The sequence below is a fragment of the Tinamus guttatus genome, unplaced genomic scaffold, assembly GCF_059628265.1.
Source record: "Tinamus guttatus ecotype Peru unplaced genomic scaffold, ASM5962826v1 Tinamus_guttatus_pri_ptg000510l, whole genome shotgun sequence".
Taxonomy (NCBI): domain Eukaryota; kingdom Metazoa; phylum Chordata; class Aves; order Tinamiformes; family Tinamidae; genus Tinamus; species Tinamus guttatus.
The window spans coordinates 2,289,578-2,304,745 of record NW_028289044.1 but is presented as its reverse complement, the minus strand read 5'-3'; the positions used below and the strand labels follow the sequence as shown (position 1 = coordinate 2,304,745).

General features: G+C 39.9%; 1 protein-coding gene across 1 annotated transcript; it reads right to left on the bottom strand.

Moving 5' to 3' along the window:
* Window positions 1-7,838: 7,838 nt before the first annotated feature.
* On the bottom strand, window positions 7,839-14,795 carry RIDA (reactive intermediate imine deaminase A). The gene is made up of 6 exons (XM_088533617.1): window positions 14,704-14,795; window positions 11,066-11,171; window positions 10,442-10,496; window positions 9,705-9,773; window positions 8,628-8,683; window positions 7,839-8,146 (listed from the first exon to the last, which is right to left on the bottom strand). Exons 1-6 carry the CDS (start codon window positions 14,766-14,768, stop codon window positions 8,078-8,080), a joined length of 420 nt encoding a protein of 139 aa, XP_088389743.1. The 5' UTR covers window positions 14,769-14,795; the 3' UTR covers window positions 7,839-8,077.
* Window positions 14,796-15,168: the final 373 nt, after the last annotated feature.

Sequence of the window (15,168 nt, the reverse complement as noted above, 5' to 3'; positions counted from 1 at the left end):
TGTGACTCCATCACATAACACCAGCTTCCTTTGGGTATTTACCTGCCTAAGGTGGCTGTGGTTACCAGTGGTATTGCCAGAACCTGGAAAAGGAAGGGCAGGCAGTGCAGATACCCCCTTCCCTTCCACCAGCAAACGTTATTGCACGGGTTGAAGACCAGATCTTCTCCCTACTCTGCTGAGTGTGCACCAGTGCTCCAGGCTAGCGAGTATGGTAATTCAGAAGGGAACATCTTCAGCGGGAAGAGGAGAGGATATCTTACACCTGGGCCTTTCACAGCTTTCAGGCAAATTTCTTGCAACCGTTTGAGAGGGTTTTGGTGCCTTCCCAGCGCTAATACATGCACTAGCCTTTGAGCTGTTGAGTAAAAGGGGTGAGGGCTCCCTTAAACAGATAAGGAAGGCATGTTACCTCTGCCTTCCATCCTGCTGGTATGCTGTGAAGCGACAGAGTTGACTTGGTAGGATATAAATGGGAAACACGAAGCTTGGAGGTTCTCATGAGGCACAAGTGTTGCTGGACAGATCCAGAAAGAGGCATTAGGAAGGGTCTGCAGGGACAAGTCCTTCCTCTAAGTGGTGGAGGAAAGAGGTCCTTGTAAAACTCTTCTCAGAGTGGAGAGACGTTGAATATCTGCAGGGGTGGCCTTGCAGAGAGCAGCCATGTAAGAGATGCTGAAACAAGAAGAACTGCAGGAAAAAAAACCCACAAAGATCCACTGTCCTGCAAGGCAGCTCGGAGCAGCAGCCTATCTCACTTGGGCCTGATTGCACTGCTAGGGCTTCCTGTGTACCATGCCCAAGACCTTAGCTCTCCACAAAACTCACAGGCAAGAGGGTTGTGTCTTGAGCTTTGCACTAAGCATTAGGTAAGCTTGTTCTGTCTTGTTTTAATTGCACTGACTGCAAGCCAATATGCCACACTTGTGCTAGAGGATTAAGGAAAATGTTTTTCACCATGAGCACTACAGCCTGGAAGATTAATATAATGCTGGTCAAAAGGTTGGGCACGGCATATGTGCCGATAGCACCTTGACATTAGTCAAGTGGAATTAGATAAGCAGTGATTTAAACAAACAAACAAAAAAACCCACTCACTTCCCTGCCACTTCTTAGCTGTTTGACAGTTGCTCCTGGCAGTCTACAAATTAGACCTACATATTGTTGCTTTTAAGCCAACCTGTGAAAACAAGCTCTTGTTGGCTGTTGGAAACTGCTCTTTTTTCTTCAGTCTTATGCAGTATAGCTTTGCTTCTGAGCTACAGAAAGTTTTATTAAGTTAGTTTGTTTGTTTCTAATCTTTCATATGGGAACTTTTTAGGAGGGTCAAAACTAGAGGAATATTTGCTACTAAATCAGGACAGCACTTAATTTTCTTTTGGGAAACCTCAAACAACAGAATCCTCTTCCTGAAGAGCAAGAGATTTCATCAGCTGATTGTTACAGCGTTAATGGAATGAAATTCCTGCATTAGCCTGCCTTGACAATATTCTTCACAATAGTATTTCTAAGAAAGTAAAATAAGCAGCCCTGCTTTTATTTCATATGCATTTCAAATGATAGGAGCATACTAATATAGACAACTCAGTGAACAGCTGTGGGCAAGAAAGGTTAGGAATGGAACAGTGGCCATTCCAGGGGCTGTTGTGTAACAGAGTAATTCTTCCATGTGAAAGGATGTCGAAGAACTAAAGCAAGATTCCGGGCAGGGATGTAAGAATGCTAGGGGGAATGGAAAAATTCTTACATGAAGAGAAATCAAAAATATTCAAATTCTTGTCTCTGAGGCAATACGAGTAAACGGATATTAGTTGATTGCTGTGCAAAATAAACAGTGCTCTAAAGTAGCTGAGTTTATCTCTGAAAAAGGGCATACTCCATTACACTAAAAGTACGGTGAATTCAAAGTCACTAGAGGAAACTTTTATTCCCACACAATATTAGCATTAGTCATGCAAAGTAACTTTCAGACTCCTTTTTCACAGAGAGGCAGTTTGGCTTGTCTCCTGTGCCTGCTGCTGATGGTCAAGTCACATTGGCCACAGGGGTTGGGAGAAATTCCTGAGACATTACCACAGAATCACCGAGTGGTTGGAGAAGGGACCTCTGGAGATCATCTGGTCCATCCCCACTGCTCAAAGTCACCTAGAGCAGGTTGTCCAAAACCTGTGTCTGGTCAGGTTTGAATATCTCCTTGCAATATCTCCAGTATCATCCTTGGAATATCTCCAAGGATGGAGAGTCCGTAATCTCTCTGGGTAGCCTATGCCAGTGTTCAATCACCCTTACAGCAAAAACGTTTTTCTTATCTTTAAATGCCATTTCCTATGTTTCATTTTGTGCCTGTTGCCTCATATCTGTTTATGAATAAGATTTAATATCTGCCTCTGTGTCAAACGTGACTGAAATAATCTAGTGGCTTTGAAAGATGTTAAGAGAAAAAGCAGCAAGATGGGGAGGAGCATGAGACCATTGCAGCACAACCAGAGTCTACACAAGTGGTGTTAAAGTCTGTGAGAGGGAAGTTTGTGCGTGAATGGGATGGAGGAAGAGGAGGCAGAGGTGGCTGATGAACGTCCTTAAGTTCACACAGAATGTCCTTACAGAGCCTGCAAATGAGCAGATAGCCCCTGAGTTTGTGATATTTCCAGGGAACTTTCATATTCCTATAGGATATATTGAATATGAATTTGTATCCTAATTTAACTTTTTTTTTTTTTTTTTTTTCATTTCAGAGACAGCTAATGAGGAGCATTAGAAGTTATGTGTATATGAATATCCTCTTCTTGGGCCTGCTCTTCTGTCTTCATGAACATTTCTTAATTTTACTGGGTTGGGAAAATAGAAGTTTCTATGGACTTTGCCACAAATATAAGAGGCAGAAAAAGTTTTAAAAATACTATATATTTTTGAGGTCAAGCTGCCAGACTTCAAGTGTTTGAAATGCCTGAGCTGTCACCTCCCTGCCTCAGAGTGCCTTGTGTCCATGCTCACGCAGTGGGAAAATTTTCTAACAGCAGTATATTCATTCTGTTTTCATTTGGGACTTTTTCCAAGCTCAGATAATTAACTTAAAACCTGAGTAGGCACCTTTGAAACCTTCAATCAGCATTATATAGGATAAAAAAAAAAAAAAGTAGTGTAGCTTTTTTTTTTTTTTTAAATAGTAATGTGAGTAAAGTCAGAAATGAAAATCTTGGTGCTGTAAGCTTTTATATCCACGGATAATTTCTCTGAAGGCCTGGGTGACTGGTGTATGGAGGAATGGAAGAGAGAACTGGTTTGGGCTGTAATTAAATGCAGTGGTCATTTCTTCAGAAAATGGAACATACACAGGGTGTAATATCCAGTAACCACTGGGTGTCTTCTGCCAACCTCCGTTTGAAAGAAGAGTAGTATAATTTATATGATAATTTTTGCAAAACAGAGAGAAGATGCTTAACTATGAGCAAGTTCCTTTATTCTTATAAATTCTGGCACACTTTTAAAGATAACTTCACAGCTGTTAACATTCCCGCTGACTAATAAGTTGTCTTTAGTCACACTCACACTGCGCACATGCGGCTTCTACAACAGATTTCTAACCAGAGACATCAGCCGGTTCTCAAAGAAGAGCTAATCTATTGTACTTCCCTGTCAGCCTGTTCTCCAGAAAAAGCAGGCTGTGAGGGACCTCCTTGGTGTTTTCCATTATGCCGAATAATCATTTTGTAGGTGAAGTTGAATGGTAAAGCCTTCAAAGATGTTTTTTTTCTGTGAAAACAGGCCCTAAAGATAATTGGTCTTAAAGATGCAATCGAGAGTATAAATTTGTTCTGATAGTGAATGTTGCAAAGGGACCATATATCATTATTAGGAACTGCCTTTACAATATTCTCTGGCATAAGAAAGTAGAATATTGCAATTAGAGAGAAAGGGTCAATTACCAAAGGCCAAGCATTCCTTGGCCATCCTATTTTTCTGTTTTATTAGGTTTACTGTATAAAAAGAACTTCACAAAGTTTATTACTACTATGAGCAAATTACAAAAATCCCCTCTAATAACTAACTTTCCTGCTGCATGTGGGCATGTGACTCCAGTTGACTTTGATTTGTATTAAATAATTTAATTTATATCTCTGGCTTATCAGGTTTTTACTTTATCTGTTATTCTTTGGCTGTATCACTGTATCTTTGGCTACATCATCATATCTAAGAGTTTCTGCTTATCGTCAGTCTGTTCAGTCCAAGTACTTCTCAGCTTTATTTAAGGTTGCTTATTAATGTTGCCTGTAGGACAGAACCATAAACTTTTATAATCAAAATGCACATTTATTTAATAGATTTTGGGTAAGTAGATATGCTTTTTTTTTTTTTTGGGTTCCCTTTTGTTGCAGTAGCTAAGATAGGGCCCCGGGCTGATAGAGGGTAAGAGCTACACATAGAGCTGGGGTCCTTGATGACCCAGGAACTTCACCCTTGGCCACTGGTGTCCTTGGTAAACTGGGGATTCAGAGAAGACACCAGCCCCTGTGCCAGCACCATCCTGCTCCCACTGAAGGCAGCAGGACAGTTAGGGGAGCTGCACTCACTGTCTCTAAGCTGGGTGTCAGATCAAGAGTTATGGTTTGACCAGCTATATTGACCAGTTGTGAAGTATAAACCAGTTCCATGACAGAGCTAGTACTGACAGCAGCAGCAGAGATTGCCCTTGGAAAGCAAACACCACTTTTTGCTACAAGGGACCTCTCCACGCTGCAGAGCCACTGCTGTTACCCAAAAGGCAAGGGACACTGCACTTTCATCTCGGCATTCAGCTGTTTCAAGACATTAAGCAATTCTAACTGGGAACAAGAAGAATATAAGCCAGTCAGTGACTCAACACCTCAGGTCTCATATACTTTCTGGTTACAACTGATATAAAAGCTACTTTAGCCTTTCCTTTCTGAAAGCTGAAACACATCCAACACATGAAACATTAATCACATAAATTACCATAAGATCAGCACTTGGCTGTTAGACTCATGCTGAGCATCCCTACTTTGAGAAATGAGACAACCGCTATCGTGCTAGGGCCTAGAGGTCTCTATGTTCCCCAAGCTGCCAAATCCTGGACCGTGCACGAAGGGCCCGAACCCGGGCAGCCGCTCAGCCCCACACGCCTCTGACCGTGGCAGCTTGGAAGGGGAGAATGGGGCTGTGGATCAAAGATGGTTTTCATGTGATGGGTATGACAGATGTGCCCGTGAGTTCTTGTTTGCGGGTTAAACCTCCAGAGTTGGGGTAGGATACCTTAGCTTTTTTAGTATTTTAATATATAGAGAACCAACATACCAATCCATCTTCAGAAATGTTTCTAAAACCTAGATAATGCTCAGCCTTTTACCTCATGCAAGGTTATAATTCCATACCACACAGTACTTGACTTCTGCAAGGAACAAGCAATCACCAGGCCAACAAGAAACCTTTGGTGGGAATTTCGTTTCAGTTACCCATAAAAGTAGTCCTAGAAGAGGTTAATTTTGGACTCTGTCCCCACTGCGTATCCACACACTCCATTAGGCTTCCAGAATATATTTAGCAATGGGGCATGCTAGAGTTTGCTCTTCCACTTAACATGTACCTGCTTTCAGAAAAAAGCTTCAGTAAGTGTGAGGTCCTTGCAGAAGATTAGGAAAACTGAAGCTTTGTTACATGTTTTAGCAGAAAACGGAGTTCTGTTAAAATTAGGTACTGAACTTTGATTTTTGTATTGTTTTATCAGTTGAGAACACAGTCATTTGTGGAAAAAAATCTAAAAGAAACACCTGACAGAAAATGCAAATCTAAGTATTGCATTACTATCACAGAAATATATCAGATGAGCAGTTTTGTTTTTTTAAGGCACACATGATTGAATCAAGCTTTTGCAGGTACAATTAGTATGTCAAGCTGAATTGCAACTTGGCATTGTGCATGTTAGTGGCTCAGCCTAGCTAACAAAAATGGCTATATTTAACTTATCCCCAGTTAAAATGGGCTCATACATGTTTGTATAGTTGAACTGAGACATAAGTTATCCAAAATATTTGCTTTTCAAGTAAGAGAATTATCAGGCTTTGCCTTTTTAAAAAGACACACGTAATACAAAACTGCTTGAAAAAGTAAAGTTTTGGCCCTCTACATGGAAGGATGTTCATTTATGTTGAGAACTGTTATGTTAGAGCTATGAATAAAAGTGATTTTTTCCCCGTTATTCTAGAATTCCTCTACAGGAAGAATTAATATTGAGTTGTTCAAAAATGCACAGTGGCTCCCCCTCTAAAGGTAAAGAAACTCGCATCTAACAGTGGATTTTTGTTCCCAGTTTTTTGCAGAATTGCACCTACTTAGTAATACAAGCATTTTTAATGCAAATCATCTGCTGTGTCTCATAAGTTGCACGTAGCACATCATCTCACAGGTGCTGCTCTTACAGTTCAGTCTCAGTTTGTATCTTGCTGGGAAAAACAGTAGTATATTCATACTGCTCTGTACCAATGAAGACACCCAAAGGAGTTTGCTATGACGTACTTTAAAACAGCAAGCAGGGAGGTCTGCACAAAAATAAATAAATAAATGAATGCATCAAAACTGCCATCTAGTGTTAGCTTTAAGGAGGCAGAGAGGCCACATAGCACAAATAAGGCAACTGGTTACACTGTAATAAGCTGTGATAACATGAGGAAGCAAGAGAGAACTCTAGCTGTACAAGGCTGAACTTAGCTTATTTTGAGCACCAGGGATATCTGCCATTTTTGTTCATTCACACTGAGTAAACGAATACTGAGCCAGTGCTCACATGGCTGTGGGAAGACAAAAACAAAAATCTACCCTACCAGGAGGTAGCTGATCTTCCAACAAGTTCTTTTAAAATACAGTATCTGTTTCTAATTTTGTTGCTAGAAGATAAATGCAGAGGTATAGGACAACATACCAACACCAGCCTGACTCTTAATATTGTTTAAACACTACCAAGAAGATGCTTCTGTTCTGTTCTCAACTGGGAAAACTATCAAAAACTAATGTCACTGTAGCTGAAAGCATCTTAACTTGGAAGACGGTTTTCATCCTTAGCTATAAGAAGATAAGCAATAAATCTTTTTTGTTGGTTTGAAACAGTTCTTATTGAAGAAGCAAGATACAGATTTCTTGTAACGGAGTATAGAAAGCATAAAAGCCTTGAAAAACAAAGTGTCAAAATTTAATTTCAAGTAAATAATTATGCAAAGCACTTATTTTTAATAAGAATCAGCAAAAGTTTGTTCCCAAAAGACACAAGCACATTTGGTAGATGCAATTATCATTTATTCCCATTAAGAAGGATATTTGCCCTTCACAAACTTGGAATGTCTTTTTTTTTTTTTTTTTTTTTTAAATTAAGCTATAGTGAAATTTAACTTCTATGAAAAAGCTTGCAGGGAGACATTCATTTGCAGATGATTTATAAATGTTAGCACATTACTTCAGAAAAGTGTAATTTTCTTCTTTCTGAGTGTTCACTCTCTTAGGTGATCTCTTCCACACAAACAAAATGTGGGTTCCAACACTAATCTGTTCTGTAAAGGATGTTCAAGAAGGCTTAGAAACAAATACGGCAAAATTCCCCAAAACAGAGAAAATGTATCCTAGCCCGTTCATGCATTCCACCATTTCCCCTATCATTTTTATTTAAAATAATTATTAAATCCTACTAAATACTAAAATAGTTATTAATATTTTCTCTGTCCCAACCACCACTAGCAAAACTGTCACAGATTCACCTAAAAATGTGTACGTTATTATCCAAGTATCCAGCCACAATCCTAAAATAAGGCCCCTACCTGCAATAAGTTCAGATGCCCCGATTTGAGCAACAAGCTCAGCTAATTTCAGCAAGGCTCCCATAGACTTCAGGGTGTGCCTGCAAAAAAACTAATTGCCAATTGGCATTTTAAAGCATATAAGGTCCCAAAGCACCTTTCCTAGGTAATATTAGTGATTTCAAATGTATGTAACTGCCTAGGGTCAATCATAGGAACAGGACCTAAGAGAGGAGCACTGAATCTAAAACTGCTATTGCAGGATAGTCAGTCTGTATTCATAGAGAGGCTGAAGCATCTTGGATGGATCCTTGAATGGCAACAGCTTCAATCTCAACTTGAGCACCCTGTGAGCAAAACAACGAAGGAACATATTAGAACGTGTATGTGTGTGTGTGTGTGTGTATAAGTTTCTTCAGATTATATATATATATATTCATATTTTATACATATATAAGCTGGATGTATACCACTTAAGCAACTGGATGTATACTACTTGAGAAAAGACTGACCTTGTAAAAACAGACATATCAGAATATTATATTCCTGACAGTTGCATACTAATTTAGCAATGTTCAATAATATTGAAAATTTGATATTAATTATCATAACTCCTTATTTCTAGGGTAGTAGGCAACTCCCACCATACAGACCGGTATTTCATGATTTCAGATGTATTTTACTATACGTGGGAATAAGACTGGTATACCTGAAAACAAAAAGGAAATGCTCAAGAAGATTATCCACCAAAATAACTGCATTTAATACTATTCCTGAGTAAGAAAAGTTGTCAGCAAGTTTCAGAAGTAGGCAAAAAGTGGCACTTACTTTTGGCAGAGCAGCAACTTGATACGCTGCTCTTGCTGGGAAGTTCTTAGTGAAAACTGTAAATTAAACATCCACCAATCATTTATCTTTGCTTGATAGGAATTAACAGAATGGTTTCAAACTCAAGGCCATGAGACAAATGGCCTTCTGTGGCAATTTTCTTCTTGTTTTATTTGTCACTAACTGCTCTAATACCTCAGCAAGCTACCATTCATCATCAATAATGCAACTACAGAAGTGATCCAAAGGCTAGCGATGATTTTTTACTCTGCCAACACAGCCTTAACCAACTCAGCTGAACCTGCAAAGATTAAACCAGAGCAGTGATCATGCAATTGCAGAGACAGGAAGGTGGATGAAGGCTCTTTCACAGCCATCATCAGGAGGGAGAAACAAGTTCCTGACAAAAGAGTCCTTTTGGACTCTTGGTCCCTTTGGAGCAAAGATTCCAAATTTGCATGAAGTAAACCTGGGGTCAGCTTCACTGGTACCGAAGACAGACAGAGGAAAAAGGAGGCCTCTTGCCCAGGAGGCCCTGACCTCTGCTCAGGAACTGGCCTTGAGCTCAAGGGTATTAAAACAACAGGGAAAAATAAAAGATACTCATCAAAAATATAAAAGCTGTATTTACATCAGCAAATGAAATTTCTACTACTGAGGTCTAATGCTAAGCCCAGAAATGGTAATCTCACTGCACTGCGAAAGAAGGTTAACAGGCCAAAGAACAGCTAAAACTACTTTACTGAGTTACAAATGGTTTTTGCAGTAAGTAAATTATGTAACCAGCTGATTAGTTCTTACAGCTCTTAAATACAATCTATCTAATGAAAATCCAAAGCTATATATAAAAACAAACAAATAAACAAACACTCGTGTGCATTCTTTTTCAATATGCAGCTCACTGGAATCACTCTGTGTTCAATTTTCTTAACTCTATGATTCTTTTTAAAGCTTTAATGTTACATTTCTCCCAGATCCTAAAGAATCTGAAATTATAATCATTATCATGTCTTCGTTACAGTGAATACAATTTTCTACAAGCCCTACTGATAAAATAGAAACAAAACATCTACTTACATTGCCTGTAAATGTCATTAATATCATTGAAGTCTTTCATGTCCGCCATCAAAACAGTAGTCTTCACAACTAGAAATTACATAACTGCAGTTAATTTGGATCTTTGAATTTTATAGAAAATTTGAAAATCTTTAGCTTATTACTTATACTGTATGTTTATTCAAAATATGTATCTGAAATACTGTAGTAGTTTTGAAAAGTCCTGCATGGAGATATTGCCTGTTAGAGCTACTAAATCAGCTTATTTCAACACTGGTTTAGAAACAACAAAGTGTGTCAAAATGTAAATACATTAATTCCTTTAAGAAATTCTCAGGTACACTTAGTGTGATTAAAGAATCCTTTTTTTTTTTTTTTTTTTTTTTTTTTTTTAAGACTGAGATCTTTCAAATCACCTAAGAAATGTTGATATCTAGTACATACTAAAATTGGATATCCCTGACCAATTTTGAAAGTTATCTGCTTCAAATTTCATTCTAAGCTTAATTCTTTCCAGAGGCACAGAATTGACAAAGCTAGTGATTTAAAAAGTTGTTTTATTGCAACTGTTGGCAATAAATTGTATCATGTATATATATATATTTAATCTGGACTTCTTGTCTTTTGTCTCCTCCAGCTATTGATAACAATGACACATTTGCTGAACAGCGTTAAAAAAAAAAGCTTCTTTTTTTTTTTTAAAAAAAAAATCAAGGTAAAGAAAGTCACTTACTTGCCATCATCATGGCAGCACTTACCATTGCAGTAATCACAGCCTGCAGCTTTTAGGATTTCTCCCATATTTTTTAGGGCCTGTAAAGAAATGAGACAAAATCTTTAAGCATTAGCTGTGTCATATTTAAGCACGTGTTGCAACTTGACTACATCCTTGGTTACAGTTTGAGTTTAACCAGGTAGCCTTCAACAGTCATCACTGGGCAATCAGAACCAGAGATAGACTGAAAAAAAGAAATAATAAAAACGAACTTCTTATAGACCCCTACTACTGAACCACCCACTCATTAATTAAATGAGAATGTAAGATGCCCTTATCTTATCCTATCTATTACTCCACACATCCTCTTTACTCTTGGAGAAGCAAATCCTGTTTCTTCAACTCAAAGCCAGGCTTCTTACTGGGGATCTGATAGTTTGTTTCCTGCATTTACTCTTTCCCATATTAAATAGATTCCTACCTCGACCACTAAGCTGTTTGGGTGAAAAAAAAAGATAGGGATGAGATGTATTTTTCCCTCCTGCTTTTCCTCCCATTTTGGAAGATGTGAAAGGTGCTCTCTGAGATGGCCCCATTCCTCATGGGTTCAAGTTTAATTGTGCACACGCCAACTCCATACCAAATGGTTTGTTAGAAGACATCTCACCTGCTTCGCTTCTTCCTTCACCCCGCCAGAGACGAGCTGCCCACTGGAAGGTTCAATACCGATCTGCCCGGCGATGTACACGGTCCGGTCGACCAGCACTGCCTGGCTGAAAGAATCAGTGACATTTCAGGTTGGCCAAAATAGTTCTGAATGAGCTCTCAATCAAACCATTTGACTCTCCACTTCTGCAAGCAGTCTCCTTTAAGGGCATTTTGCATTTACTTTTTAGATTTAGAGCATCTCAGAAAGATACAGGACTTAGGTTACACATGCACAAGTTGCCCGCAGCCACCAGCTCACTCTGCTTGCACTCTGCAAGTGCAGGGATGGAGCCTCTTCTGGAAGCACACAACTATGTAATTATGGCTTTGCATTTGAAGTAAAAGGACTTGTCTCTCAAAAGACACAAGGCATTAAGGCAGCAACCCAACACTAACACAGATAACACAGCTTCTAGACTAGAGCTAACACAGAGTACAGGCAGAATTAATGTTTCTTGCATCTGCCCAAATATCCCATCCTAGTTTGACAGAGGTGGACAATACCTTTCATCTACATCTCAGCTGCAGAGCAATGGAAGGAGAGAGAAGAAAGAGAGAGACAGTGAGAGAAAAAGTAATTATTAAATTCATCATTTTTTTCTCAAATGGACACTGTGATAACCGAGTTACAGCTGTTAGGTGAAGCCCCACACTGGATCTCTGGCAGTATTTCTCCAGAGTCGTGAATTAGGACAGTCAGCACAGCACCCTCATCCCTCCATTCCCAGCACAATCAGTCTCCTCTTGAACAAAACCTGGGCAACCTGGCAAAGTCCGTTCAGACAAATGCAAAATTGAAACTATCTGCAAAACATTTTTATCTAAGTATCAGGTGTGCTTTTGCAGAAGTAAAGTTAGCTATTGGTAATTTTGCTTAATTACACAAAGAGATTAAAGGATTAAAATCAAGATACAAACCAACTAGCAATCATTATGCAAGAGACAATTTTCTTCTCTGCAGATGGTAATTAAAAATCATTTTAAAGAAACTAGAGAAAGACTCCTTTCAAAATGTCTGTGGTGTGGCAATATAATTTTTCTCATCTCTTCCTATCCCACGAGGAAAAGTTGTCCTTTGACAGCCCAACAAGCCTCTTATATTATGCAAGCTAGTCAGACACCTGCTTGATGCATCTAAATTAGAGGATAAATTTCCTATAAATTCAAATGAGAAACAAAGAGACTTCCTTTAGAGAGCACTTCTATCACATTTCTTCTCTAACCGCCCTCTCCATCGACCTCACAGGAAGCCTAACCTAATTTAAGCACTCAGTAAAATTATTAAAGTTAGGCAATCTGAACAGCGCCCTCACTCCCTTTTACCTCTGTCCCACGTTCCCTTACAATTTCATAAGGGGGAAATACAAAAGAGTTACTAGCTTATCTGATGTAGTAAAATACTTCATTTGATGATTATTCTCTCTGACATCAGCAGGTTATTAAGCTGGAGTAAGTTACAAAACTACACAAGCTAAAGAAGAGAAACTGTCAAAAGAAAGTTTTTGTAGTTGATGCAATCTTGTTGATAGAGAACGGGCGTAAAAATGCTCACAGACCCTTCTTTTATTTTACTTATTTTTTTCTTATAAAGTCCACAACCTTTTCCTATTAGACCACAAACTTTTGCTTCAGTTTGATGCCATGTTCTCCAAGCAACAGCCAAATCTGGGCTCTCTTGAAAAAAAAAAAATCATGCTGTACTGCTTATTATACAGGAAACAACACAACAAACCATATATCACAACAGAGGCTTTTGGATAGCCCCAAATCATGAATAACTAGGAAAAAATATGCAGAAGCTTTCTGAAAAAACAGTCAGATGTTGGAGTAACCTTATGGCATTCCCTTCTCTGCTCCTCACCTACTCCTGCAGCCTCAGTGGCATTCCCTGTTCACTGATACTATTAGTAATTCACCAACCAAAGGGTGTACTTACACTGCATTCAAAGCTGTGAGTAATGCTCACAGATTTCAACTACACAAATATACAAAGCTGTATCCTCCAACAAGGGTCAATCCTAGTTACTCTTTAATTTCTGATTTGTTAAAGATTTAAAAATGTGCCTAAAGTTATAAAGATTTCGGTTTACTGAAGTGCATAACTGGATGGATATTATGGCCCTAGGAAAACATCATTCAACAGAATTTGAGTTAAGAAAAATTCTCTTTAAAGACAATGACTGTAAAAGCTAATCAGAATTCTTTTTTAATGCAAATGATTTTTTAATACAACAATAACATCTCTTTTGTGCATGTATACATGTGTTTATACATAAGATTACTGGAAATTGGATGAGGTGATGGAAATACAAAGATATGGTAAAAACAGACCACCACAAACCAACCTGAAGAACTGAAGGAGAATGAATAATGTGACCTCTGCATCTCAATTCTTTGTTCATAATTAAGCCCTCATTCCTCTGTTACCATGCTCAGATCTCATGGCAGAAACATTACAGTTACTTATTGTGGATTTTTGCTCACTGGACTTTGAGAAGTTCACTGGAATCGGATAAACTAAGTTAATGATAGACCCGTCAAATCAGTTACAGGCTGTGCAATAAACAGGATTTCATTAAAAAACCACCAATAAGGAAAAAAAAAAGAGTTGGGATGTAGTTAATTTACAACAGAAGAGGAGGGCTACAGTGAAGGATAGGCTGGTTAGTACATATACAGTGGAAGAATTCATTTTTCCCGTGTTTTACATGTTCTTCTAACTGCAGTAGGTGCCAAGTCCCTTGCTGAAACGATCCAACAATTCATAGTTTACAGAAGTTAACCTTCACGTAATAATGCTGCCTCTGCTTCTGGATTTTTTATTTCCATCTTTGTAATTTCTATAAATGATACAAAAACGGTTCAAAGCTCAGCTTAATTTTAAAGTAATTGAAGGGAAATGGAAGGAAAAAAAAAACATCTGGAAGGCAGAGAAGTAGAAAACTTAAGAAAACTGTGTTTACAGTGGGGAAGAAGAGTCAAGACTAAAATTCTAAGGGCATTAAAAGCTCTTACAAAATGCTGCTAAAAATCCCTCAGTGCCTTCAAAGTCCACAATATTTACTAGCTGCTTATCCAGACATCAAAGAGAAATCTTTCCCCAATTAAGTTTAGGGATTTAAAAAAACATCAGTTAAGCCCTGAACCATTGCAGCCAACAGGTTCTCTGAGAATATACTTAACAACATCTTCCTTATTTTTATAGCCACCAGCTTAGACACTGAAAGGCATTACAAGCCCTTGCTCCACGCACCAAACACAAGAAGATTGGCCTGTCATCTCTCTAACTGCCAAACACACGCAGGGCCAGGTTTAACACTCACCTCAGCTTCACTCCTGGCTTGCCTATACAACACACAACACTTGGCTTCGGGCTTGGGTTTTTTTTTTTTTTTTTTTTTTTTGACTGGGTGGTGGGGCGAGGTATCATTTTTTCACCCTTACACAGGGAAAGAATAACACACACTGCCCATCACTCGTTTCAAACTCACCGTCCATTTCCGATTTTTGGATAACCAGACACTCACAGCCGCCACTTACAACAGCGGGAACATCCTGCCCCCTTCTCCCGCTCCCGCAGCCTCCTGCTGGACCAACCTGTAGGGGCCTAGCGCAGCCGGCGCCTTAGCCGAGGTAATTATCTTCCTCACCACGGTGGCCATGGCCGTCAACTGCCGCTGCCAACCGCCACTAACGGCCGTCGGCTGCCCCGGGCACCTCAAGCACCGCCGCCTCCCGCCCACAGCGCCGCTGTGCGCATGCTCCGCGCGCGCGCGGGCTTCTGGGAGATGTAGTCCCGCCGCGGGCGCCGGCGCAGCGCGCATGCGCAGTGCCTGGTCTCCCGCGGCCGCGTGCGGCGCTGAGGGGGTGGCGGCAGGTGCCGGTGCCTGTGGCGCTGCGGGGGCGACGGGTAGCGGTGGCGGCCGCTGTGGGGCTGTTGGGGCGCTGCGCAGTCCGGGGGCTCCCACCTGCCTCTGGTGCCCTCACCGGGAGCCCCGGCCTTGCCGCAGGGAGCGCGGCAGGAGAGCGGAGCGCGGGGGGCTCGGGCCCCGCAGCCCCGCG